The sequence below is a fragment of the Aulostomus chinensis genome, chromosome 9 (assembly GCF_037954235.1).
Source record: "Aulostomus chinensis isolate RoL2024-O1b breed Wild chromosome 9, RoL_Achi_v1.0, whole genome shotgun sequence".
Taxonomy (NCBI): Eukaryota; Metazoa; Chordata; class Actinopteri; order Syngnathiformes; family Aulostomidae; genus Aulostomus; species Aulostomus chinensis.
The window spans coordinates 18,397,885-18,425,145 of record NC_141328.1 but is presented as its reverse complement, the minus strand read 5'-3'; the positions used below and the strand labels follow the sequence as shown (position 1 = coordinate 18,425,145).

Genomic DNA, 27,261 nt, shown 5'->3' with positions numbered 1-27,261 from the left:
TTTGCCAAAACTCACCCACAGAAGACATTATATGACTGTTGGACAGCTGGTGCAATAATGAATGGTCTGTGGTGTTTTCTTCAGATTGAAGTTCGGGACAGAAGAGAGCCGAGGTACGGAGTGCAACGTCTTCACTGAGGGCAAGGATCGCACTGGACTCCTTTTCTTCTCTCCTCTCCTCTTCTCTTCTCCTCTCCTTCTTCTTCTTCTTCTTCTCCCTCTCTCCAATGATCAGGATATCACCTAATGTCAATGCAGACACTAAGTGTACAGGATTCTGTAAGATAAAAAAACAAAAACAACAACAGCGAATGACACTGGGATAAACTATATTTTGAAAAGAGAAAAAAAAAAAGCCTGTACAGTGCATTTAACACTCGACTTTCTCAACAAATACCTTTATGATGAAGAACAAAAATATTTAATGTATTTAAAGTCTTGATTTGTGTGAGAAATTCAAACCCTTCAGATGAAGAACCATGATGTCCATTCAAACTTTATTTATCAGAATAATTTGATAACCGCGTAATGACTTTGAGTTTGTGTCGTTCACAGCATCAGAAAGCATTCTTCATACAGTGACGGTCAAAACCTCGCAATACACTATTCAAAGATTCAAAAACTTTTCAACAGGGATTCGTATGGCTCTTCATCTAAGGACGTTCCAACCTGAGGAAGTAGTACCCCATTGCAGCTTTACAGAACCTAACATCTCTGGGAGATTCTCTACTGTACATAATGATCGATGTAAATAACGTTACAGCTGACAACAAAACCTCATCTGACTCTAGTGCATTTGAGTATTTCTACCCTTGGTTTTCTTCGTGCGGGAAGAGCATCGGAGCGTTTGTGTTTATATGACTCCTCACTGCTGATTTGAGAAAGATCAGAACGATGAAATGGATATCGTTCCGCCGTCCAAATGTAGGCATCAACATGGCCTCAAAATAAACCCTTATTGTAGTATTTGACCAGTTTAATGTCACTTTTGAAATGGCAAATATCAAAGTTTTGTACGAATCTCACAAACCCTTCCTTTAGTGTACAGTTTACTCCAGTTTATGGCTCCAGCATACAGTGATGCGTTTACTATACAGTTGTCTTAAGACTGTGTGAATACGGCCATGTGAGCTGGCCTTCTCTCCGAGGGAATCCACAAGTGCTGCGTTGTCTTAAGGTGATGTCACTTAAATGCCTCTTTGAAAAAGCAGCGCTGCAGCTTGAAGCCGTCGCAGGACTGTAGCTGTAGCTGAAGATTTAAGAATCACTGAGGTCATGAGTCCAAAGTAAAGTTATCAACATAATTTGTCCTCAGACTAAAGACTATTTCATACTTAATGAGTCTCTCCCGCTGCTGCTGCCGCCGCTGCTGCTGCATGAAATCAGTGTGATGAGTGAACCTGCTCATGATCATTACAAGGGAAAGGCTGCAGTTTCTAGAATACACAAAAGGTTTAGAGGTCAGATCAAGTTAAATATTATCGATTTAGCCCAAAATCCCAAATAAAAGTTGACCTCAAGATATGTAACAGTCTCCACAAGGTACAGCACCTTCTGTCTGCCCATCCCACGTACAGATAAGTCAGGAAATCCGTCAATAAACTCGGAAGTTGATTCATTGTATGGAAAACTCTGTTACCTCCAATTTGCTTGCAAAGCTCCTGCTTGTGTTTATTTTCGATCTATTTGTACATGGGAACATTCCCTGCTCAACGGCTAGCGGTGTTATTCTACAGAGAACAGGTGACATTCGATGGTTTCATTTTGTTGTCTTGAGAAATTCACACCGAGACGTTGCAGGGGACATTGTTCCTGCAAAATAAGGAAACATTTAAAAAAAAAAAAAAAAGGAGGAGGAAAGACAGCACATTCACTGCAACTGTAAGGCATTATGAAGATGAAATTCTGAAGAGAATAAACTATCCGTGTTTCCTTCCCATTTTTAATATCAACACACATCCATATTAATACGTCCAAATTCTTAGATTTCCACACCACTGGTGAATCCTTTTCGTGTTTATGGCAAAATTCTAGATTTGGCGAAGATGACAAAACTTAGACTATAAGTGAGATTTAAGACGATACCTCGTAATTTTTTAAAATTTCTTTTATTTCTGAATTCAACATACATTCCGAAGAGAATGTAGTAACCTAAAAGGTTATGTTTTGTAGGAAAACGTGCCAAACTGATACTTCAGTTTTACCTGCAGCATCATCATTTGAAGTGTTTGTATTTAATGAGCTGGGAATGGGAATGTTGCCCTTCCAGTCAACCACAACAACCTATAAATTATTTACCAAACTGGTAATACAGTAACCACCAAAAATTGGCAACAAATACCTGAAAATCCCAGAGAGAAAGACATTACATGACCTCAGTGTCCTCAATGGAAGCTACAGTCCTGATTCCATTCTTCATGTCGGCTTGTTGTTACATGCCACCACTCAATTGTTGCTCCAACAACAATCCACGATGACGTACAGGAGCACTGCAGACAATGTTGCACGTCATCGGTTCATGTAACACACACACACACACACACACACACACGTGACAGAGCAGTCAGTGCTGCAGCAGCAACATGAAACTCCTCTACACACCAGGATTGGCTTTGTTAAACACTATGTGCTGCTTTGACAACTCATGACACAGAATACTACAGAACGCGTGTCCCATATTTACATCAAAATACTTCACCCCGGGTTAATAACACTGCCACTATGAGGCATGAAACTCATCTTTGAATCCATGAGCTCGTGGGCCTTCTACTGTCAAGGTTACACACGCGTATATGTCGCCACACCGAGCATCGTGATATTTGTGACGATGCTCTAACGTGTGATTCTAACGTGTCAAGCTGCAGTTGAACAGTGGGACACCATAGACTGCTTTAATCCAGATCACGATGGGGCACTTATTCCTCTCAGAGCAGCGCCTCAAGATGTGAGTTCTGCATCTATGTCTGGATCCCCCCCCCATATTTAGAACCAGCGTGAGAGGACAGGTCGTAAGAACGATGAGAAAATCCGCTAGAACTCCTGCTCTGATTAATGCCTGTGAATGAGTCTATTTCTGAAATGACTGCACTTACAGCTGTGTTCCTCTCACATGATTGCTTGGTTTTTAGAGAGAATTGCTAATTTCTACTACTTTCTTCTGCCAGTGGCGGCCTATAATAATCTCATCAACAATGAGATCCAGTATGGGGCAGAAAAGCAGCAACACCTCACAAGAAGGGTATGAACTTTATGGGTTTAAGCAAAGATGGATGGAAAACTGGGGGAGGTTAGTGTCAAGTTAGGGATTATTTACTCAGATCCCTACAAACTTCCTGCAAAGGCCTGGGCGTGCAACTTAATATCGTCCTGGTCATGTGTCAATAAACAAAAAGTATATAAAGATAAAAAGAGGTGAAATCCCTTGTCTGCAGAGGGGAATGACGAGATGTGGCAATGACCCTCCGTCTTGATGAAGGATAGATAAGAGATGGAGAAAGAGAAAGAAAGTGGTGCCTCTTTTAAAGCTACAACCTACCCCCGCCAGTCTAGGTGTACCCTGTCCACTACTCACTCCCCCACTGGAAGGGTGGAGAGAAGAAGAAGTCAAAGAAAAAGCCGTTGTCCAAGAATGACCGTTTCAGAATGGCCCAAAGTAGGTTTCCAAAAGAGTTCCAGTTGTTTGGGAATGACCATGAGGACGTTCAGCTAGCTTAAGTTGAAGCGTATGGAAATGAACGAAGGTTGGATTTTGTGTTCAGGGCAACATTGGATTGCGATTGGCATTTCGAGTCGGTTTAGGTACAGATGTCCCTTATCATAGTGGTCTGGGTGTCCTTGCATAAGACCAGGTAATGGTTAAGGTTACGGAGTCTTATTTTATTATTAATCTAAGGTCAAAACTAAATCGAAATTTTGGGGTCGAAGGTGAATGATCTCCTGGTGTTGCAGATTATTCTGTATACAGTATAAATACAGAATCTGTTCGAAAAGTGGAAAATGTTGGGACAGAGAAGCTACTGTTGTCCATTTGAGTATCTTTGACCAGTCACGCTAGAGACGGTCTCAGCTGTGTTCACAAAAAAAGGCCGTGTTAAGTGCAAAAGAGATGGAACGCACTGCCTGACATGCAAAGTCTTAAAAATGGCTGTAGTCTGATGATTTAACAAAGCCATTGTAGTGGTTTCAAACTGTTTACTGAGTGTAAACTTGCCTGCTGGTGTTTATCATCTTTTAGCTCCTTGCAAACATCGCATGTTGCTGTACGAACAGTACGCAACACGGACGGACCGAGGAAGTCTTCCAGTTACGCTGGAAACCCTGAAATAAATAGTGGCCCTTGTTGGGGTTAGAAAGGAGGGGACCTAGACGTAGCTGCAGAGCTGAACATTTAGGTTTGATCAGCCTGAAGCTCCAAACACATCAAACCTGAGGCGAGTCATCAAAGGAATTCAATCAGATGTGTGATGATAGCACAGGGTTAACTGTTCCATGTGAGAAGTCAACATTTTTTGGCCAATCAGGCACAATCGCACTGTAAATCCTGAGAAGTCAATTTGCTCTCATGAGACAGCAGTATAACTGGCAAGGAGTAAAACACAGTCCAGCGAGGACGGATTACACGATACTGAACTGTAACCCATGTTTGTTTGGGATGCACTATTAACACTGTGACGAGTCCTGACATCAAGTTGAATTTCATATTGGCTTGGTAGGTTCTGTTGTATGGGTTTTTGGTGCATCCTTTCACTATATACAGTACATATAATGAGCAGATAGCTAGATGTGCAGTGTGTTTTTGAATGGTAGCTAGCTAACTCTCAGGAAGCTGTGTACACAGTACTGTATTAAAGGCTCATTATGGAAACAACCTTTGTGAAACCGTTGCTCAATCCCAGTTTCTTTTTAATCAAAGCTCTGGCGTGTGGATGCATCCCTTGTTAGTTTAGTTCGACACTTTTGGACACACTCGGATTGAACTCTGGGTTTCCAAGCTGGGCCTTTAAGACAATATGAAAAACAGCCCTTATGCTGAATCTACTGATGCTGTCCATGCAGGCTCTGCACAGACATTGTTTAAAAATGTGCCCTTAGCCTACGTCTATCTCATCCACTGTCTTAGGGTTGGACCCTAAGTCAAGACACCTTTCATTTTAACCTTGAAATAACTGTGCAAGATGATAAAAATGATCAAAGCGGCATGTACAGATATCATCTGTTTGGTATTGTAGGAATTTTCAGAAAATAATGCACATACTGCGATATCAGCATGGTGGTTTTTTTTATATCTATAGTTTGCATAAAGCAGGCGATAATATCTGATTCAAAATAGTGTGATTGAGATGTCTCCTATAGCGTGCGTCTCTCATTTGGGAAGACTTTCATGGGCCCAGGACATGTTTTACAACAAATCAGAGAGTGACAAAGAAAACCAAGAAAAGCCCAGAGGCCTGACTGATCACTTCAGGCCTCCAAGCATCAATACCTGTGTGATCACTGCGGGTACTCTGTTCCCGAGGACTTGAGGATGAACTGAATAATACCTTAACGAAGAACTGACAAGATCTTAACCCTAATGAGCACATATTTGTACCACTCTAGGTGCCTCTAAGAACTCTTGATTTAATTCAGATGTGGTGCAGAACCAGCAAAACAAGTAGTGACACTGTAGTTTTTTGTACTAAAGACTACATACTCTGACTGAGCGCCGCAGGCTTTACTGCAGATTTGAGGTTAATTCAGCTTCAAGTCACACAAATAAAGTGAACAATCAAGATTTGTTTCCCTGTCATTGCTTAGTTTGATTTAAGCTAACAATTTTGGTAACGTGTAACAATTAAAGCACAGTAGTAATAGTTAGTTAATGCCTAGTTAGAGTTAGTAATTCCTAGTTAAACCTTACTTAACACTTAACTAATGTGTCTCTTTATTATTATTATTATTATTATCTTTAAATTATTTACTTTTTACAGTCAGTAAATGCTTTCTTAACTGTTAGCAATGCTTACTTATCCATTATTTAACGATGAACTGACGGACAGTTAGTAATTGCTTTGTTAACCATTAGTAATGCCTAGTTAAGCACTATTTAACAGTTAACTAATGTCTCTAACAACCATTTATTTTTTTTATAGCTCAGTTAACGTTCATGCCATAATTATTACACTTAAATAATGGGTGGCTTTTTAATCCTTAGTTAATACTTATGTAACCGTTAGTAATGGTTATTAAGTGTTACCTAACAGTTAACTAATGTGTCTTGGAAACATTTACTAATGGCGTCAATGTTAATTTTAAGGTTTACAGCTTAAGATGGATGGAAAAATTGGAGGAGGTTGGAGTGGATTTGGGAGAGTTGGGTTATTTTTTATTTAAGGAATAATACCTCAGTCCCAAATAATGGATGATTATGCTTATTTAATTATCATTTAGCACTTTTATATATGACTAAGCATTAACTAACCATTGTTAATGTCCCCTTATTGTTAAACATCGCTAATATGTTCATATTTAGATTTTTTTTTTTTTTTTTTAAACAGCTCGGCTTCATTTGCTGTGTCAAAGCTGAATTCACCTCAACCCTGAATTTTAGGATGGTAAAAAAGGCATGAAGAAACAAATGCTAATAAAAGAGTCATTTCCAATCTCTGCCAGCAAACAAATGTTTGCTGACTATGTAAATGTCATTGAGTTGTCAATGGTTCCATCCTAGGTTTTATCATGCAATATCATGTATAAAGACATACCGTGGGGAGTGGGGTGGGGGGGGGGGGTGGGGCCAAGATGAATAACGTCCAGTGACTTATGTTATGATTATAGTTGACTTTCTGTTAACTCCTGAAATGCAGATGTTGCCAAAATACCATCATGTGTTGACATGGGGGAAAAAAAAAAAAAGAAATCAGTTTTTGTTTTGTATAAGAAAAGAATTATATACTGATATTTGTCAAGTATCTTCTGATGAGATCTTTGTTTTATGTGTTGCTACGGAATCTTTCCTTTCTGTTACGGTTTACTTTCTCTGTACTTTGGTATGATGTATGATGATTGTTGTTCTGTCACATCGCATCATCTCAGATTCAGTTTTGACTCACTAATGGATGACTGCTTGTTCAACTTCAACACCCAAAATTGTCTAAAAAAAAAAAAAGATTCTATTTATAAATTTGCTTGATGGTGGACAAAGTGGAGTTTGAACGAGGCTTTTTCATGGATTATGACAACATGTTGCCGATTTTGATTTTTGAAAATTATAACGTCTAATTAATTCCTATTTGTGAATAGTATTCCAACTCACCATGATTTCTGTTATTGAAACACATTTTGAGAAGGTCGAATAAAGATATTTTACATTCAAAAACATCTGTGAGTCTTGAGGCCTCTATCCGTTGTTGTTATTAACAGTAATTAACATCCAGGCCAGAGCATCCAGTTCAGCTTTAGCACTGAGGGTGAGTCACAGCACCAAAAATATCACACAGAAAGGACCACTGCACACAGATGTGCACTAAGAGGGTGGCATTGCCTTAGACCGCCTGAGCCTGGCGAGTCCACAGCTTGTCACAGTAAGTGCCTGGAATTCATCAGCGGCTTCACCCTCTGTGTGGTCTGCTTCGAGCTGCTACCACAGTGGCTACTGGTTCAATTCTGTGTTTGACCCATGTTGATCTATGAAGTAAGATGGCACCGCAATGCTTGTTCCACCAGTGCACAAAGGTCCGCTTTTAGAAACCCTGAAGGGTTTCACTGCCATTTAGGTTTCGAACAGATGTTTAATTGGACCTGAACCATCTACAATCGAGTCGCAATTTTAGACGGCTCAATGATGCATCGCTATTTCACTGACACCGTGATGCATGCATTATTGTACACTGGGATACATTGAAAATTAGATAATAAGAACGGCTACGAGGCCTGCAGTGGTATATTACATAAGCCATTTTATTGCTACTGTCATTTTTGCATAATAATGAAAAAGAGCCAGATCGCCCATTCACCCTACCAAGCTGTCCTGGTTGTTGCTCCACCTCCTCTAACAGTCTGCTTCAGTATCCATGGGGGGAGGATGACATTATTCCCCCGGTTTCTTTCAATTGCTTCTGGTTTTGCATGCAACATAAAGAAACACAAGTTAGAAGCTAAGTTATTGTTAAGTCCTTAACCCCCTGATACATTAACAGGCAATCATTTCTGACTAGTTAATTTCCAAGAAAGTAAAATATGTTTATAAGGAGCAAAATCAGTCAAACCCACAGACCAAAAACATGCTAGTTAGGTTATCTGGTGACTCTTGTCAGTGTCTAAATGACCGCTGACGTGTCCAGCTGAACGCTGTCTTTCACCCAGCGTCTCCAGGGACAGACTCCAGCACCCTGCAATACTGCACAAATGAAGCACTAAAGAGATTGAAAAGAGCCCTTGTCCAGCGCAATATTTTGTCCTCTCTGCACTTCTGTCAGCACCACTATTGGATGTCCTCTTCCGATTGAACCCCTGAACGGCACGAGTACCTTTGGCCAAATTAACAAATCTCAGTTTTAACCCGTCTTCATCTTGCCTAATCGCGCGCCTTTTTAAATTTTGATTTTGAGGAAAAGAGATGAGTAGAAAAGCTTCTGGTTTATGGATCTATTGTCCTAACAGTGTGTGTGTGTGTGTGTGTTGTGTGTCTGTGTCTGTGTGGTCCGTCTCTGCTGCGGGCAAACACAAATCTACTTGACCTACCCACTGTTGTACACCAGAAGCAGTTGCCAACCTCCCACAGTCAGCATCTGACCCTCCGCACTGTGACAGTGGAACCTCTCTAGCAATGATGGGAATAACGGCGTTAAAATAAACGGCGTTACTTTTTTTCAGTAACGGGTACTCTAACTAATTACTTTGTCTATCGCTACAACGCCGTTACCGTTACCAACACGTCGTTACTCCGCGTTACTGAAGCGACTCATTGAAGCTGCCATCGGCTCGGCTCACAGACACAAGAGCCGCATATGCGATTTTTTTCTTCCATCCTTTGGTGCGGGGGGAGGGGAGGGGCGAGATAACCGCCTAATGCTGATTGGCTAAGATAGAGTAAAGATTTCACGTTGAGCCAACCAGAGACATCAGGTGGGCGGGTGTTTGCTCACGAACCCAGCACGAAGCACCACACTACTTTAACTTCGTGGAGGTTAAAGGTAAAAACGTACATATTGAGTGGGCGTTATGTCGTCCCAGAGCGAGAGCGAAGAGGTTGTCAACGTCCAATGTCAGCAACCCCAATTTAATGAAGCGCCTCTCGACGGCCCGACTCTTCTTCTACTAAACTAGTGGCCAGAAACTCCGTTGACACCGCGGCTGGTGATAGCAAGTAGGAGCTGTTAAGGTGAGCTCCGCTAACAGAGAAGGACACGGAGCCACGCGTCCGAGCAGCCACAGCAGGATTTTTCTGCCCCGCTCCATAAAAACTTGTGACACAGACAGAACTTAACGAACTGAAAGGCGTTTATTGTTGTTGAAAACAGGCTGCCGTTGTCAGCAGTTGATTCACACTCCTTCAGAACCCTCATAGGCACCTGCCCCCTCCCCCCCCCCGAAAAAAAACCTCCAAATTCTTTGACATTTTAAACTTAAAAGAAATAAAGAGTAACGCAATAGTCACTGTCCCTGATAACTAGTTACTTTCATAGTGGAGTCACTCAGTTACTAACTCAGTTACTTTTTGGGAGAAGTAACAAGTAACTATAACTAATTACTTTTTCAAAGCAATGTGCCCAACACTGCTCTCTAGAAAGTGAATGAAGGCTGTCAGTGTTTGAGAGGACAGCTAGTAGGTCAGCAGTAAACTAATATGGATGCCAAGACAGCAACATCTAGGCTTGATGATAATACCATGAATTTATTTTCCCTTTCCAAGTATTCAAAAATAGGTGTTTTGAGCTATGAGGACACTTTTCCCACCTGCAGCACTTCTTTGTTCCTCCAGAATGCAGAAAGAACCAGGCGCATATATTGAGCCTGTCCATGACAGTTTATGCTAACGCTGAACCAAAAAAGTCTATAATATACATATATATATATATATATATACATATACATTTCATCATACAGCAAATCAGTATTGCATTCTTGTTAAAATGATAAACACACTTGTTATATTCACACACACACACACACACACACCATTAGCAGGCTAACAAGGTACTGTAGAGGGAATTGGCTGAACCATCACACACACACATGGTTGTGCCAAGAGCAAGAAACTGCTACTCCAGCTTTCAGATCCATGTGTCAGACAATTAATTGTAAAATATGACTGATGTTGACTGATGATCTGCTTCTATGATGTGAAGCATCGGATTATCCGGGACAAGGTTTTGTCGTTGACCCCATCAAAACCAAACATGGAGCAAATATCTGGAGAGACTCCCAGAATACAATCCGTCCACTCCAACTCTCAGTTCCTCTCGTTCAAGGATTTATTTGATTGGAACATTTTTTTTATCAGTATCCCGCATGGCAGTTCGCCTCCTCTTGTGTTTTAATTCACTCTGAAATTCTACTCGTGTTTTTTTTATGGGATGTTGGGATTTTTGTGATTAGTATCCAAGTAGAGCCCAGCTATTGTTGTCCTTAGTTTCCATGGTAGTACCACATGAATTAACCCAGACAGGCTGATGATGAGCCCTTCATGCAGTCCACTTAGGACACATCCAGTACACATGTTCATAAAAAGATATGCCCATTTCTAGGCCATATCTTATGAGGAGCCCATGTAGGCCCCAAATTCAACATACATGAAGGTCCACTTTGGTCTATGCCCAGATGAAGCCCAGGAAATCCACGTATGGCCCTAACCTGAACCCTGAACCACAATGTGCCACAAATAACCAGAGGAGGCGCTAGTGGAACCGAGAAGGCTTCATACTTGCAGACACAGCCAATTGCGTCTGTACGAATGCCTAACCAAGCTGGAGGTAACTAAGGGAACCGAACCAGCGGTCCGTGTTGGTATAGGTGACACAAAAGCCCGCTGCACTACCTGGGTGTCATCGATGTTAATCTAATACTGCTGTTGGTGCAGCATGCTGCTGCTCTCTGCTCCGTCGAGCACTGCTTAAATACACAAGATGAGGGTCGTTGTAATTTGATCAGGGACAATCAAAACTTTCTTCTTCCTCTTCTTTGATGGCTATAATTATTGAAAGGCACATCTTTGACAGGATTGATTCTCCCTCCATTAACCTCTAACCCAACACAAGGCACTTTTTGCCTCGCTCCATATACGATGCTCTTGTCATCAGCTTTAGACGTGAGGTGATGCATATTAGAGTATTTACTCGGATCCAGGTCTGCCTGGCAGATGTGGTTTCGACGGCCATATTCACACCTTCTGTACCAGTACTTTTGACATTTCCTTCATCTACAGGTTCCCTGTGAGAACCTGGAGGAGCATGAAAAATTCACACAGAAATGATGTCCAGCATAACGTGTCAGCTTTTGACACACAAGAGCTTCTAGCTGTGTGGCGACAGTGTTAACCGCTGAATGTGTTCCTTTGTGACTAACCGGTCCATGGAGATGAGGTAGAGGCAGTAGTGGTTTCCAGCTGGAGCCCTTCAACTACCGCTAGTTCCCTCCAGTCCCTTGATGTCCGGTTTGTTTTCTCTTTTGTCAGAGCGAGGCGTGTCACTGGCTGGAGGCTGTGCGGAAGGAAGAAGCTGACCACAAACTGTCCTGCGCTTAGTCACACATCCAGTAACATCTGCCTCTGTGTGTGTGTGTGTGTGTGTGTGTGTGTGTGAGACACAGAGAAATGAAACTCTACAGGTCTACATTTGTGACATCATATTATCTACATTTGCATTCCATCACATCTCTGAACTTCCCCTCAAATATTTGAGGTATTTTTCAGATGTCATACTACACGAACTGTGTATCAAGCGAAAATAATTTGACGTATTTTCTCAGAAGGGCAACACGCATACAACATGTACTTGTACTTTTATTTTAGCACTCACAGATAGACGTGTTTAGTTTCAAAGGACAGTATTTGTTACTGCCGAACTTCTTCGTGACTCCTAGATCGTAGAAAGAGCCAGCCACGAGGCTCCACAGTAGCACCAAACTGGAAGAGTCGTAGTTTGTGCTTAACTAAAATAAAAGTGTTTGTGTTTGGTGTTACTGAGTATCTGACTGGATGAAGTAGATTAGAGATTGCAAAGACATATTTTTGGACGGTTTTAGCCGTCAGTCACCCTTAGCATCAAGCTAAATATAGAAGGCTGGCTCATTCTGCACTCTGGTGTCACAAAGAAGTAATGTAGGAAGAAAAAAAGTATTTGTGAGGAAAGATAAAATACTCCTTTTGGTTGGGGTATTACTTTGAGCTTGTGCTCGTTACGCATACTTCCACATCAAAAAGGATGCAAATGCTTAGAAATACAAAATTCCCTAGGATTGGAGGTGAAGGTTAAGCTGCCCAAATGTTATAATTAAGTGGAAAAAATGAAATAAAGGTGCCACAGACAAACTGACAAACAACAACCGTGTGTTAAAAAAAGACAGGAATTTGAGAAGATGGTCCGATGCGACCGCTGAACCATGCGACTATACTGTTTGAGCACCAGCATTTCCCCCCACACAGCCTTTCACACAGCATGCGAGGGCCGAAGGTAATATTTAGGGACGCATGGGTACACAGCCAAATTCCAAACACACCTCCCAGAGATGTTTCTGAGGAAACCAGGGAACTAAACATGAGGAGATTCTCTCTCTCCCTCTCTCTCTCTCTGCCTGGAGGAGATGTGAGACTATAAATATTAGCCAGTGTCTACTGGGCCATCACAAGGACTTTTACTGGATTTGACTGAAGAGTCACATGAGATTGATGAAAATCTCTCGATAGGAGAACTTTTAGGGGATAAGAAAAACTGGAGGACTGCAGAAAGAAACGTTTCTTCGTCACAATGTTACAGCCAATTCACGGATGCTCTCTTATGCTGCTGTTTGCTTCCTGCTTGTCCCTCATCCTTCTCTTGAGCAATGGATGCACAGAAGCCTCCATGTACCACATAAAAGGTAAAAAAGCAACAAAAAAAAAAAGCAGTTCTTCTAGGACACTTGCTTTCTTACATTATCATGCATTTTTAAGCCTTGGTGCAGGCTGGGACTACTTTTGTTCAGCCTGGAGAATAAATCAATCCTTGCATTGTGATGTATGGAGCCTATAGCCATTAAAACAACCCCAAATGGACTAGACTATCTTCTCGACACCCTGACCTTAGCACTTTAGAGTACTGATTTCTCCTTCAAGGTTACATACCTGCACACACCCCATGAGGATAGCTCCTGTAGCCTCACTGCAAATGCAAGGTTTAGCCATTACTCTGCTGACCTCTTCCAGCAATAAGACTTTCTGTCCTCTGCTATTCTTGCTCGGAACCTCATCCCTGCAGTTTAAACTGGCAAAGGCAGGACAAAAACAAGACACAGATGTGATCAAGATGCGTATTTCCTTCACAGGTATTTGTTCATATAAAGACAGGCACTACAAACCAGGAGATTCTTTCAGACGAGGTTGCGACAAGTGTTTCTGTCACGATTTTGGGTTCTACTGCTTTCCGTGAGTACATTCTTCTCTTCAGGTCATTGATTTCTTGCACCGTGGCTTGTTGTCATGATTTTCCTCCTCTCCTTCCTACCAGGCCAATGAAGCCCACCTCGTGGCCCAAGAAATGTCATCGGATCAGGACGCAGTGTGGTTACCGGGTGGTCTATAAAGAAAACCCGCTGGTCGAGTGCCGAGCCTACAGCTGGATAGGATGAAGTTCTCACAGATGAGACTTTGCAGTAAATATGTAGATAAAGTATCATCTTCAAACCGTGTAAATAGTTGTCAAATATGGATTCTGGATGACTTGACGATGTTAACGACAAATCAAATTATTTTTGATGCTTGTGGTCCTCCTGGAAGAGAAATTAGGAGAAGAGGGATGATGGACACTTAAAGGTCATATTACTCCCAAGAAGTGTTACATAAATGCATTTTATATAATCTACTGTGTGGTGTCTGACAGAAGAAAAATAAAAGGTAAGGTAATCACTGATTTTTGATTTTTTTTTTTAAAAGTGGGTTTATCTACAGCTGATGGCTGATGAGATCGATTCTAAGGTGGAAAGAGGGGAGGTACAGAGCCTTAAAAAGCAGACAACCTCCCCAGAATTGACATAGAAATGACACAGGATTTAAGAGCGTGCCCCACCAAGAATAACAGCCAGATATTTCCGAAAGCAAACCTCACAGATGACTAATTCGGCTGCTGTACGAATTAATACCATGTAATGAAAGTTGGAAATTTTGAGAGGTGGTGGTGATGGTTGGGTCCCACAAACACAGGGACTACTGTTTTGACGGATGTTGCAGTCGGAGATGGATGTTTGCCTCCTGTTTTCAGCTATGAGTCAAAAGAATGTTTAAATACTTAAGAACTTTAAAAAAGGTGTTTATTTAAACCCCAAATCGCTATTTTCCCCAAATTATATGAATCAGAATACGCATGGGTAACGCTTTAGAATAATGCCGTGTCAATAACGGTTAGTTAACGCTTATTAATTCTTTAGTAATCCTTAGCTAACTGACAGTTAGCAGTTAACGAATGTGTCTAGTTATCATCTATTAATGGTGTTTGTTAACTTTATGGGTTACAGCAATGATTGACTGGTTGATGAGAGGGGTTAGTTATTGAGTGAAGTGTGAATTAAGGGATAAATGTTCCCTTACTTTACAAAAAGCGTCAAAAGAGCATTAATAAATGTTTAGTTATGCTTACATAATGCTTAATAACACAACAAAATATTTTTGGGGGTATGTCATAACCAAAATAACTAAATTGACTTGAGGTCCTGAAGGGAGGAGTAACCGATTCACCCAGATACCAACAGGAGAAACATTGATACTGGTCCATTTTCTTGTACATCATAGGATCTAGATTCTAGAATTTCTCATTATTTCAGTCAATAGGATAATTTTTAAAAAACAACATTTATTCAGAGTACAAAAATCTTTCAACATTGCAAAATTTTAGCAAAAAGAAAAGGCCTTTTTAAGCCCATTCACTATGAAAGGTGACTACATGTATGCATTTCCCAGTCTTCCCTGGTTTCGTGCAAACATCCATCCTGAATAATAGCTGCACTAAAAGTTAGCATCTCTGACAGCTTCCCACTGTCACAGTCGTCTTCTCGTAAGAGCTGCTGCATGTAGACCTCTAGTTCCCAAACTTTTTGATTCCCTGAAATTCTAAACTTCCTTCTAAGTACCTCCTCCACCTCCACAGATGGAGCTAGCACCGCCAGTTCCTAGGCTAGTACCACCGCTAACATTAAAACTAGCCTAAACAGGATACTACAGATATTTTTGGCTCGTAATTTTTCATTCCCCTTTAATTACACGTACCCCATCCTGGTGGTGGTCGAAGCCGTTAGCTTGACAGGGAGAGCGACAGCTGGAGAGGCGGTGTCTTTGCAGCATAAAGAGCAACAGTGGAGAAACACAGATGACCATCTAGTGTTACATAAGATCAATATCACGTTGCACAAATTGTTAAAACTGACCTATACAGACTATCTTCTACATAGCATTTTGAGTGCAAATGTTGTGTGTACTTAACATCAGACAGACTGTGCTTTTTGTGTATGATGTCGGTTTTTATCAAGTTTCTGAACTTCTTTGTATGTGAGGACGAGGAGGTCAACATGTTAGCCAGGGGTGTTGGAGGCACTGCGCAGCCGTGGCTCTCCTCTCTGGATGATAATCCAACATGTGAAGAAGCAAATCTGAGAATGTGGAGGCCTCCTCCAAAAGGAAATGGTATTTCTCCACCAAAACATCATAGAGACTCCAGAACTTCAGCCGTCCAACATGAAGGAGGTCACCTGGATGGAGACATGGTTTACTAACAATCTTGGACTTAGAAAGGTCGCTGCTACATTTCATGACAGCTAACGAGTGAAATCATAACGGAAAACAAATCAAGCTGTACTCTGACCTTTGCGGCAGAAGTAGTCTGCAGAGTATTTCCCCGACAACGCAATGGCAGGTGGGATTTTACCAAGCAGCTCAATGATCTGGGCTATATGGTCTGAGAGGGATGGAGGGGAGGCAGGAATGGAACACAGAATACATTACACGACACTTACAATGGAGGCATCCCCAGCGTAATCACAGTGTAATCTCATTTAATCCTGTGTTTGTCACGCTTGTGTCAGTGTTAACACTCAACATTACCTTCCTCCAGGGAGAAGGACTCGCCTGCTTTGGGTTCAAACAGAGAGTCTCCAGTGACCAACTCGAAGGCCTGAGTGATTGCAGGAGAAAATTAAAGGGTCAGGCATGCGGCCAACCCCGACCACGGCCTACATCTCTGTACTGCTGCTGTATTAGTTGCCATCACATTGACTCTCGTGGTCCCCAGAGGATGGATCATGTACTTGATCCTGTGTTAACTACAGAGCTTAATATAGGAATTTAACCGAAATTACTTTGAGACGAGGGAACTGAACGTTCTCACAGCCCTCTGTCATCAACATTGTTCAATCATGGGCTAAATACTTGAAGTCACTGTTCATGTTTAGGACCGACTGGCACATTTTGATATGCGAACACCATGTCAAGCTTCTGCAGAAGCACAGCTGTGGCCAAAAAGTGTATTCACGATCATCTGGGAATGTTCCTGTAATCTCCGAGGTGGAGGAACACGTAAGAACTTGGAACAGCCCACCACACAGTCTTTCACGGATGTTTGTGATGGTTGCCAGTACTTCAGACAGAGTTTACTCTAGTTTACTGTTGTGAATGTCTAACTTCCTACATGAGAGATTCCTAGTACAATGGAGGATGGAACCTTCCCACTTTAGAGATCTAAAAGTTTCCCCAAAAAATGGTATGTATGTAGATCAGGCGCAATTTCAGGAAAATGTTACAGATTCATAAGATATGTCAAATATTTCTAGCTTTCTCGAACTGAGGTAAAAGCAGTACCCTGTCAACACCATATTGTTATGGTTTGTCCCTCACCATACAGGCAAGGCTCCAGATGTCAGCGGGTGTGCCGTACTCTGACCCCAGTAAAACCTCTAGTGAGCGGTACTGACGGGTCTGGATCTCTTCACAGAAATGCTTGTACTGGTCAAAGAAACGAAGAGATTAGAGACAAAAAGCTTACAGAAAGTATCTTAAAGTACAGCCATTATTATGTGCAACAGATTCAGGATAGCACGTTAATTTGACGCCGCGATGGCTCACTGCAGGCAGCAGATTTGGAAAGCCTGCCAAACAGAACCGGGGGCTACAAGTGTATAAATAGCTGTCGTCAAAGACCCCGGGTCTTCTTTTGTGCTCCAAAATCAGAACCAGTTCGCAATAAAGGTGAAAAAGCAGTTTCACGCATCTCACAACACTTAAGGTGCCTGTTTGCCAATGTGAAACAATTGGTTCACTTCAAAACTTGTGCTTTTTCACCATCCTGAATGGAGTGTTGCAGGGGTGTGACTGGGAGGGATGAACACCATGTTGCAGCATAAGATACTCCTAAGTGTTCTGGGTACAGGAGCACCCGAGGCTGAAGGTCAGCGATTGAATTTTTTTGATTGAATCATCCGACCCGAGGCCAAGTGTCTCGGACGCTCGGGCGAAGAGACGGTTCCGAGCTGCCAACTGGGTGGTGACTGGGGTCAGATGGCCGGGGAAGACCTGGGCACGAAGTGCGAGTGTGTAATGTAAAGCATAGAGGCAATACTGACCACCCAGCAGGAACTGCCCAGGTCAGCAATCTTCACTGTAACGTCCTTCAACTTGTTGGGGCTCAACTCCACCTTCGCTGAAATACATAAATATAATAACCGAAGTCACCAAAACTCTATCTTTACCATTAAAATGAAAAATGGCTGCCAAGTGATACAGTACCAACATTTTGAGATTCCACTCCTTTAGCCCTTTCCTTTCCTTGTTCAACGTTATTTTACTGCATTATCAATAAACTATCAAGAACAATTTCAAATCCTCAGATTGTACAGTCCAGCTTATTTTATCTTCAAATAGCTGTTTCATATATTTGATAAGAGTCCAGTACGGCCACTCCTGCAGGCTTCTCTGCAGCTCTTAGACTTCACTATTCAACAATAATCAACATCTGTAGCAATAAATAGCAACACCTGTGCCTGCAGCCTTTTTCCCATTTGGCGGAGAAAAGACATTGCTGCCCCCCTCTGGGACCTTGTGGAACTGCTCCTCTAAACACAGCAGGATGTTATCCGGTTTGATGTCCGTGTGGATGATTTGACACTGAGTGTGAAGGTAGTCGAGACCCTGCAGAACCTCCGAAGACAAAATATAGAGCAGATGATAGTGATGTGACCACGTCCACGGCAACTACATTCAACATGAAGTTTTGGAAAATTAACTGTACAAAGATAATGTGGGTGAAATTATCCCACCAATCGCTGTCTACTTAATGAACAGGAAAATCATAAAAATCGATCGCAGCTTTCGGGGAGAGGCGGGTTTCACCCTGGACGGGTCGCCAGTCCATCACAGGGCCAACACATAGAGACAGACAACCATTCACACTCACAGTCACACCTACGGTCAATTTAGAGTATCAATCAGCCTCGTCCCCTCTTGATGTCTTTGGACTGTGGGAGGAAGCTGGAGTACCAGAGAGAACCCACGCAGGAACAGGGAGAACATGCAGACTCACACAGAAAGATCCTGTGCCCGAGCCGGGGCTTGGACCCGGAACCTTCTTGCTGTGAGGCCACAGTGCTGACCACTGCACCACCGGGCTGCCTGACCTAGTTTTTATTGTGTCAGCAGCATTTCACAATATTGCTTTGACTCAGCAAACCAATACCATCAAAGAGTACCTGCGTCAGACATGTGATGCAGTACAACTACACATCCTTTCAAAGTATATCAGTACAAGTGTATTTACCTGGGTAAGTATTTGTTTAACCCAAATCTTCGACAGTCCCGGATTCCCAAAACACAACTGCCAGCCTCTCAGGTCCGGCCCGAGCAGGTCCAGCACCAGACACGTGTCTGAGCACCAGGAATTAAGGTCAAACCACCTGCAGCAGGATTCAACTGATGTTGCCTCAGTTTAGACTTTAATTATTACATATCAGTCTGATACGTAGGTGCGCTCTGGTTGTTTGATTGATGCAATTAATCAACCGTAACTATCAGGCTGATAAACAGGATACGGACCCCGTTGACCCCGGCCAGCTTGAACTCATCTAGAAGCTGAACAATCCTTTGACTGTAGGGGTGGCGGCTCGAAGGACCACCGGCCTGGAGAGAGAGGAAGATGGAGGAGAGTGAGGGAAATAGAAGAGGGATGCTGAGCAGGACAGAGATACAAGTTGTACTATCAGTCGGAGGAATCTGATGTAATGACAGAATAACAAGCGGAAGGGAGCTGACGCATCGTAGGAGAGCCAGTTCATCCTCTCCAGCCTGGGTGAAGCCAGCTCCGCTCTTCAGCACCTTCACGGCGACGCGCCGACTCTGCCTGCAAAACACATGGGTGTTTTGGTGTCACATGAACATGTATTTTGTCACTCTACATGGTAACGAAGCAATACTCAATGTAAAAAAAATACAGTTAAATATCTAATGCTTCGTTAAAATTAAGAAAAGGAAGCCACAGGAAATTGTAATTTTTTTCAAGTGCAGTCTTTTCTCTTGTATCACTTCAAAAACTCTGTCACCTCTTTAATATGAGACCCATAAATTTGAAAATCCTGAATACTGGTTGTAAATATAATTAGCGCAAATATTAAAGACATAGTTACTTTAACCCCAAACAGTTTGCTCGGATTTCAAAATCAAACATTTATGGAAGCTCAGAGGAACAAGCTTATAGTTATTCATAATACTGACATTTGGAGGTATCAAGCTGATCTTTATCGTTATCTTGAGGGTTAATTTCTCTCTGTATGTCTGAGAAATCGTTTTTTATATCCTGTGATAATGAGCAAATTAACATAAAAATTGCGTTATTTTGATTTAACAAATGAATTATTTATGTTTTTTGTTTTTTTTTATTATTGACTTGTGATCTCGACGTAACAGAAAATGCTACCAGTTACCAGCTTCATATCTCCGAGTATGCATCAGGGGTCACCAACTACATTTCAAATCATAATTTCAGACAAAAATTGCATAAGGTTTTGGTTTTTCAGTTCAAAAATGGATTCAAAATCGAAGTTTGGCGATGTAGAACCTGATAGGAAAATGAAGGACGCTACCTGAGGTCCAGGCAGAGCCACACGGTGGAGAAATAACCCCACCCAAGTTTAGAAAGCACCTGGTACCTTCCGTTGAAGGTGTCACCTATCTGGACAGGGTGATACCCACCTGAAGGTGCAAAGCAAGAGAAATCAATGAAGTCATCGTTCATATTTCATAATCGGTACCTGTTTATAAGTTGTTTCTGCGGGGTTTGATGGCTAAAGCTTTTCATCACACAGTGTACACTCTGGTGTTGAAGAGCTCTCTCCAGCATTGCGACATGTTCTAATCTACAATCTGCATCTCCAGAGAACAAATCTGCCAGAAGGACACGGAGGATGCTGGTTTGTAATAAATAATGTTGCAGTGTCATCATAGAGGGCTTAACGATACAGTGTGAGTGCAATCAAAAATGAAGGGCCACCGTGATAATGGCACATAAAGACGTTTGAACCACGTCATGACGGCTTCCATCTGTGTTGCAACCTCTGGACAGTTTAGGGGGTTAGGGTTACCTCTAGCGTTAATGTTAGCTGGTATTATACCCTCTTTCGACCAATGTGAACCTAGTGGGATCGTGCTGATCCCAGTTCAGAGGTGGTTCAACTTCTGAAAATCTAACAAATGTGTTAGCTTGTCCACAAACTAGAAAAAAAACCCAAAAATATGTCGATGAAAAACGTAAAAATGCAACATTTCCTGACTTTTTGCAGTGAAACCACTGACTTTTGGGGATCAAATTGGTGAATATTAAAATATGCAAGCCCCCGCATATTCCATGAAGTTTGGCTGAGTCTTCATGCATTTATGATTCTCTGGGGGAACCAAGCATCGATGGAAACAGATGACGATGATGATGTTAAACCTGAGGGTCAGGACCAGAGAGAGCCCAACACAGTAAGTTAAAATCAAGGTTTCATATGGAGCTGAAAACATACACGGAAGTATTTCTAATTGCAGTGAGTGTGTATGTGTGTTTCTTTATTCTTCAAACTCCGACAAGCTTGTCTTTCTACTTCGCTCCAATAGATTTAATCCAGTCAGAGGCGGACGTACGGAAACACGACGGTCTGAAAACTGCAGAGCTCCATTCACTATTTCACCACTTCCAGGCCGGGCCAGCTGATGCCACAGGATAGCGTGCATTGTTTGTGAGAGAATCATTTAGGGTGAGCCAGCGGGGGCTGGAGAGTGTATTACCACTGGCAGCTGTAAACCATCTGCACATGATGGAGAGAGTAAAAGAGACCCCCGTCATACCGTAACAGTATTCTCTGGGGTCCTCATAGTCCCGGCTGTCCTTGGGATCCAGCTGCTCATGGCATCCTAGGGCTTCGAAACTATTAGACGACCCAGCTTTACTCCTGACGCACACACACGCAGGCACACACAAACACGCACACAAAGTGTAACTCATCTTTCCGTAGGAGCAACAACAAAAACAATAACATCTCCTGCTTTGTATACCCTCCACATACGCGCACGTAAATGTGTCAGTGTCGAGTTGCGGTGGCGGGAGGTGGTTGGGGGGCGGGGGTTATGAGGGTTGAACTACTTTTAGAGTTTCTCACAGACTCAACCTGCCATGGAAATTTGTCCTGCTGCCTGGTGGAGAGCGATAGCAGCATCGGAAGTCGACACCATTTCTGACTGAGCTGTAAATCATTTTGCAGCTGCTTTGGGTATCTACCGAAGAATCTTCACACACTGAACAACGCCGCAGAAAAAAACAACAACAGGAAGAAACAGCCTTTACAGATCTCGTTTTGAGTAAAACAAAAGCAACTGAATCTAAAAGCCAGAATCATAAAATCGTATTCCGAGTCAATCTTCCTTCCGATATTATTTTACTTAATTACCAGCAACAAAAAAAAATAGACTTTCGTACTTGAATCAGCTGACATTGTCTCAGAAACCTCTTTATCGGATTTATATTGATGTGCCACTGGTTCAGTGATGACCTAAAAGCGGCTCTGATGAGATTTTTTTTTTTTAACATAAATTTGTCCCCCAAAAAATACCTGACAAGACTTTGATTGGACTTAAAAAAAAAACAAAAACTGATTTGATGTGAGAAGTAAACATAAAGATCGTCATAAAAATCCCGATTATTTTCTTTTATCTATCAGCAAATGTCACACGAGACAGAATCAATTCGAATCAAGTATCATCTCACTAAGTTGTTTTTGTGCCTTCAGGTTTTTCTGCAGCGTACATACATTGAAACTGGATGTTTTTTTACTTGCTGCAAACTCAAAATCAGTAAAGGTTCAATATCGGATCAGAAACTCAAAACTACCATTTAGATGACTGCCTTGATGCCGAAAATAAAGCTGGCAAGCTTTATATGTGCTCTGCTAAAGCAAACTGTTCCATACTACATTACCATGGTCCTGCAAAATAACTCATGTGCATGTACACACACACACACACACACACAAGTGAAGTTAGCCTCAAAACTCTCATTTGCTTTGAGCGTTTCAATAAATTTAGGAATTTAGTACAGCACCAAACACAAAGGCCCATACTCACTTGTGATCAGGTCGTGAGGATGTATAAGCTGAGCGTGGACTCCTCTGCATGGCGTGTTTCCCAAGATGCAGCCTGCACACGTGAACACATACACACACACACACACACACTCACTCAGACACAGCAGCCAGCGGTGCAATCAAAGAATCTTGAAGTCAGAGGTAGTGTGTATATGGAGAAGAGAGGTCAGGCATGCAGCAGGAAGACAGGCAGATACAGTAGTGAGAGTCAGCAGCAGCAGGAGTCAGCAGGGTCTAAACATGGAAACCAACCCTGGACCCTCACTCATGGTCTGACTGTACCTGGTGATGACCTCTCTCTCTCTCTCGCTCCCTCTCTCTCTCCCTCTCCCTCTCCCTCTCCCTATTCCTCGATGCCAACAAAGTGTTGTTGTCGTGTCGGGGAGTGGGGGATTGACAGCAGCTGATTGTGGGCCACATCTTTCGGCTACGGGATCACACGTTCCTAAACTTGGCTTAAGAACAGGTTCGGCGTCCTCCACCACAAAAGACCATATCAAGTCACAAGACCAACAGGTCAAACACTCTCTTCTTCCTTCCTTCCTTAAAATATAAATTTTCCAAAATATTATGTTGTGTAAATGCTACATGTTTCAGAAATGATAAAATGTATTTTTGTAAGGTGCCTCTCTAAAATTTTTGGCTGAAACGAGAAGAACCAGAAGGACACAAATAGTCTGCGACATAAGAAACTGGTGTTTAACTTCAGCCAATTCAGACGAACATCCTAAATCAAGATCTGACATATTAAAAATTTACTTCATAAGAAAATCAGCATACAAAGCTATACATAAGTTGTTTGTTTGTTTTAAAAAAAAAAGTCTTTTGGGGAATTATTATACATTTGGAGGGTCAAATTGAACCTTATGACCCCACCTTGGGCAGCCCTGCTATACATGCATTAACTGTTTGTGTGTGTGCTCATACATACGAAATGTGTATTTATATTATATATATATATATATATATATATATATATATATGAATCCATACAAAAATTTAAATGAGGAAAGTTCAAATCAAAAAGCAAGAACAAAGATTAATAAAATTAATCTATAGATAAATGAATAGAAATAGTAAAGTTTATTAACAATGCATGGTGTGACTGTTATTTTTATTCTTCTTCATAAGAAATTCACTGTTGGAAAATAGTGTTTTACAATGTGAGTGCTAAGTTAGCTTCGCACAAAGAATGGTAGTGGAAGGAAAGTGTTAGCATACGGTCCTCGTCCTCACTTAGAAGGAGCCGTCACCCTTTTAGTCACCACAACATGTTTGGTGCTCTGAAGTCAGGGTTTGGCTTCTGCTGTGCTGCGTGACATCACTCCACCCAGTGCGGTTGTCAGGAAAATTTTTGATTAAATGATTAAAATATAGAAGTACATAATTACTTACGACTCAAACCAGGAGTTGGCAATGCAGGTAGGGTTTAGTCGAAAGGATGCACTGCTGAGACTATAGTGAATAACCTGTGTGTGTGTGGGGGGGGGGGGGGAGAAAGAGAGCGAGCGAGCGACAGAGAGAAGCACCTACAGTAATACTTCAAGCACTGTGTAGAGGCACACAACCAATAATTCATCCCCCTGTGTCCTTCTACTGCCGTATAATGGTGGTCCACCCCTGAAGCTAAAAGAAGGCCATGCATTCCATTTTCAGAGAGTTGTAATAAGACACCTCCCACAGGAGCAGGAGGAGTGTCTGTGTGTGTGTACATGTGTGTGTGTGAGGCAGAGAGAGTTGAGGAGAGATAAAAACAGCACCTGCATGGATCTAGATCACTGGGTTAGTGGGGGATAAAGATTAGGTGATAAAAAAAGTTCATTTATTCTTTGTTTGTTCTAGTTTTTAATCCAAAAATGGATTTTCAATATTTTAACATTTATCAGAAACCATCCATTTTCTACTGCTTATCCTGTTAAGGGTCGGTGGGGGGGGGGGGACTGGATCCTATTCCAGCAGTTTGCAGGTGAGAGGCGGGGTTCACCCTGGACAGGTCACCAGTCCATCAGGACCAACACATAGAGACAGACAACCATTCACACTCACAGTCACACCTACAGTCAATTTAGAGTATCAATCAGCCTCGTCCCCTCTTGATGTCTTTGGACTGTGGGAGGAAGCTGGAGTACCAGAGAGAACCCACACAGGAACAGGGAGAACATGGAGACTCACACAGAGAGATCCTGTGCTGGAGCCAGGACTTGAACCCGGAACCTTCTTGCTGTGAGGTGAAAGTGCTGACCACTGCACCACCGTGCTGCCACCAGAAACCATGAAATTAAAATAAAGCGGTAGAGCATCTTAAGGTGTTCAAATCACAATAAATTATTTTGTCAGTGTCTATTCATTCCATTTATATTTAAAAGTAAGACTTGATGCGCAATACTGTACTTATTAATAGACACACACACTCTCTGACCTTAATTTTGGCCCATCTTACCCAACACCCTTGTCCTCTATAGACTGAAACGTGACCTGCATTTATTTTAAATGATGCTGCTGCTAAGTTAAGACACATGTGCACGCACGCACACATGCGCACGCACGCACGCACGCACGCACACACACACACTTCTCAGTCTTTCCTCCTGACCTCCCCTCCAAGCTCGTGCAGGGGGCACCATTGCCAGCTGTGTTTAACAGCCACTAAGAGAGAGGATGTCCAGATAAGGACTTTTCTGCCAGGCTACTGGATGCTAATTTAGCTTAAACTCAATTTCTTTGAAAAAATAATTATGGACCAAAAAGGCTATGAAAACCATGAATTACATTTGCTTTTTTAAAACAATGTCATGTTATTGGACAAAACATACAGGCGTTCCTAATAATGGCTATTTTTTATTTAGGTGTTTCGTGTTGTCAGGGTGTGACAGTTGTGCTAGCTGGCTCACTAGCATAGCTTACAAAGCTAATTACTGTAATAAGCATAACGTTAGCTACTCAATTTCAGACTTACCCATGTTACAAGTGTCTGTAGATTCAAACAACACTGTTAGTCAAGTCAATTTTCTTTGTGTAGCACCAAATCACAACAAAAGTTATCTCATGACACTCTACAAGTAGAGCAGGTCCAGTACCACACTCCTTCAATGAATCTACACCCAACAATTCTCCATGAGCAGCACATCCTGCAACAGTAGTGAGGAAAACCTTCCTTTTAACAGGCAGGAACGTGGAGCAGATCCAGGCTCAATGGGGACGGCCTTCTGCTTTGACCGGTTGGGGGGAAAGAGAGCAGGAGAGCAGGGCAGAGACAAAGACAGATAATGGAGGAAGACAGATATACAGAAGAAAAGAGGGACAGAGACAAAGACAGATAATGGAGGAAGACAGATATTCAGAAGAAAAGAGGGACAGAGATAAAGACAGAGAGAAATGGAAGAGACTGATGGACAGACAAGGACGTGAGCAGGTGGTGCTACGGGTGGCAGCTTGAGCCTCTTCAGGTCTGCAGCCTCCTCCAGCAGCACCTGGGATCTGGGATGAGGGGAGCCTGAAGGCTCCAGAGAAGAAGGGGAGTTAGTAACATTTATGAGTATGATTTATGTATGACAAATATAGGAGGACAGAGAGGAGGAGAGAGAAGCCCAGTGCACCATGGGAGATCCCCCGGCAGTCTAAGCCTATAGCAGCATATCTAAGGGCCAGCCTGAGCAGCTCGAACTATAAGCCTGATCAAAAAGGAAGGTCTTAAGTCTGTTCTTAAAGGTCGAGAGGGTGTCTGCATCCTGGACTGAAATGGTTCCACAGGTGGGGAGCCTGATAGCTGAAGGCTCTGGCTCCCAGTCTACTTTTGGAAACTCTAGGGACCACAAGTAACCCTGCATCCTGGGAGTGAAGGGTTCTAGCTGGATAATAGGGAACTAGGAGCTCTGTCAGGTATGAAGGAGCCTGATTGTTGAGGACTTTGTATGTTAGAAGAGAATTTTAAATTTTGTTCTGCATTTAAAAGGGAGCCAAAGCAGAGAAGCCAGTAGAGGAGAGACATGGTCTCTTCTAGCAGTTCTAGTCAACATGCGGGCAGCAGAGTTTTGGACCAGCTGGAGAGTTTTTAGGGACTTCCTGGTGCAGCCTGATAGGAGGGAATTGCATTAATCCAGCCTGGAAGTGACAAAAGCATGGACTAGTTTCTCTGCATCTTTTTGAGACAGGATGTGTCTGATCTTAGCGATGTTACATAAATGAAAGAAAGCAGTCCTGGAGATTTGCTCAGTGTGGGAGTAACAGGACAGATTCTGATCAAGGAGAACTCCTAGGTTCCTTAGGGTAGTGCTGGGGGCCAGGGTGACGCCATCCAGGGTACTTATGTCATTAGATAGGGTGTTTCTAACAGTGTTGGTTTGCTATAATCTTAAACCACATTCATACAATTTAGGTTTAGTTAAAAAAAAGCTTAGTAACTTACACTCCAACTAAATCTAATTTCTTTTTAAGTATAAA

General features: G+C 42.2%; 2 protein-coding genes and 1 long non-coding RNA gene across 8 annotated transcripts in view; 2 read left to right on the top strand and 1 right to left on the bottom strand.

The window, feature by feature from the left end:
- The window catches only part of lhfpl4a (LHFPL tetraspan subfamily member 4a), a 32,528-nt gene extending 25,784 nt beyond the window's left edge, over positions 1–6,744 (top strand). The window contains exon 4 of the mRNA XM_086214073.1: positions 85–6,744. Coding sequence (XP_086070199.1) covers positions 85–138 — 54 coding nt within the window. The 3' untranslated portion in view covers positions 139–6,744. The remainder of the gene's footprint in view (positions 1–84) is intronic.
- The window catches only part of LOC147256167 (SRSF protein kinase 3), a 35,712-nt gene extending 10,369 nt beyond the window's left edge, over positions 1–25,343 (bottom strand). For 2 of the 6 annotated variants that reach the window (XR_015117889.1, XR_015117891.1), the window contains exons 1-18: positions 24,994–25,343; positions 22,802–22,873; positions 21,530–21,633; positions 20,287–20,395; positions 19,460–19,547; positions 19,240–19,327; positions 18,969–19,075; positions 18,190–18,352; positions 17,779–17,855; positions 17,054–17,161; positions 16,265–16,334; positions 16,026–16,118; positions 15,434–15,912; positions 13,534–13,944; positions 13,301–13,439; positions 11,545–11,678; positions 8,000–8,096; positions 16–277 (exon numbers count right to left, since the gene is read on the bottom strand). Coding sequence is in view for 1 of the 6 variants with exons in the window: in XM_086214072.1 (XP_086070198.1) it covers positions 15,728–15,912; positions 16,026–16,118; positions 16,265–16,334; positions 17,054–17,161; positions 17,779–17,855; positions 18,190–18,352; positions 18,969–19,075; positions 19,240–19,327; positions 19,460–19,547; positions 20,287–20,395; positions 21,530–21,633; positions 22,802–22,873; positions 24,994–25,121 (1,392 nt within the window). In the remaining 5 variants the exon portion in view is untranslated. Of the gene's footprint in view, positions 1–15; positions 278–7,999; positions 8,097–8,721; positions 9,239–11,544; positions 11,679–13,300; positions 13,440–13,533; positions 13,945–15,104; positions 15,913–16,025; positions 16,119–16,264; positions 16,335–17,053; positions 17,162–17,778; positions 17,856–18,189; positions 18,353–18,968; positions 19,076–19,239; positions 19,328–19,459; positions 19,548–20,286; positions 20,396–21,529; positions 21,634–22,801; positions 22,874–23,103; positions 23,384–24,993 lie in introns of those variants that run through there. The other 4 variants (XR_015117892.1, XR_015117890.1, XM_086214072.1 and 1 more) reach the window with 4 other exon arrangements.
- LOC147256168 (uncharacterized) lies at positions 9,102–13,966 on the top strand. The gene is made up of 3 exons (XR_015117894.1): positions 9,102–9,361; positions 13,501–13,600; positions 13,683–13,966. It is a non-coding gene; the product is annotated as an uncharacterized LOC147256168 (long non-coding RNA).
- Positions 25,344–27,261: the final 1,918 nt, after the last annotated feature.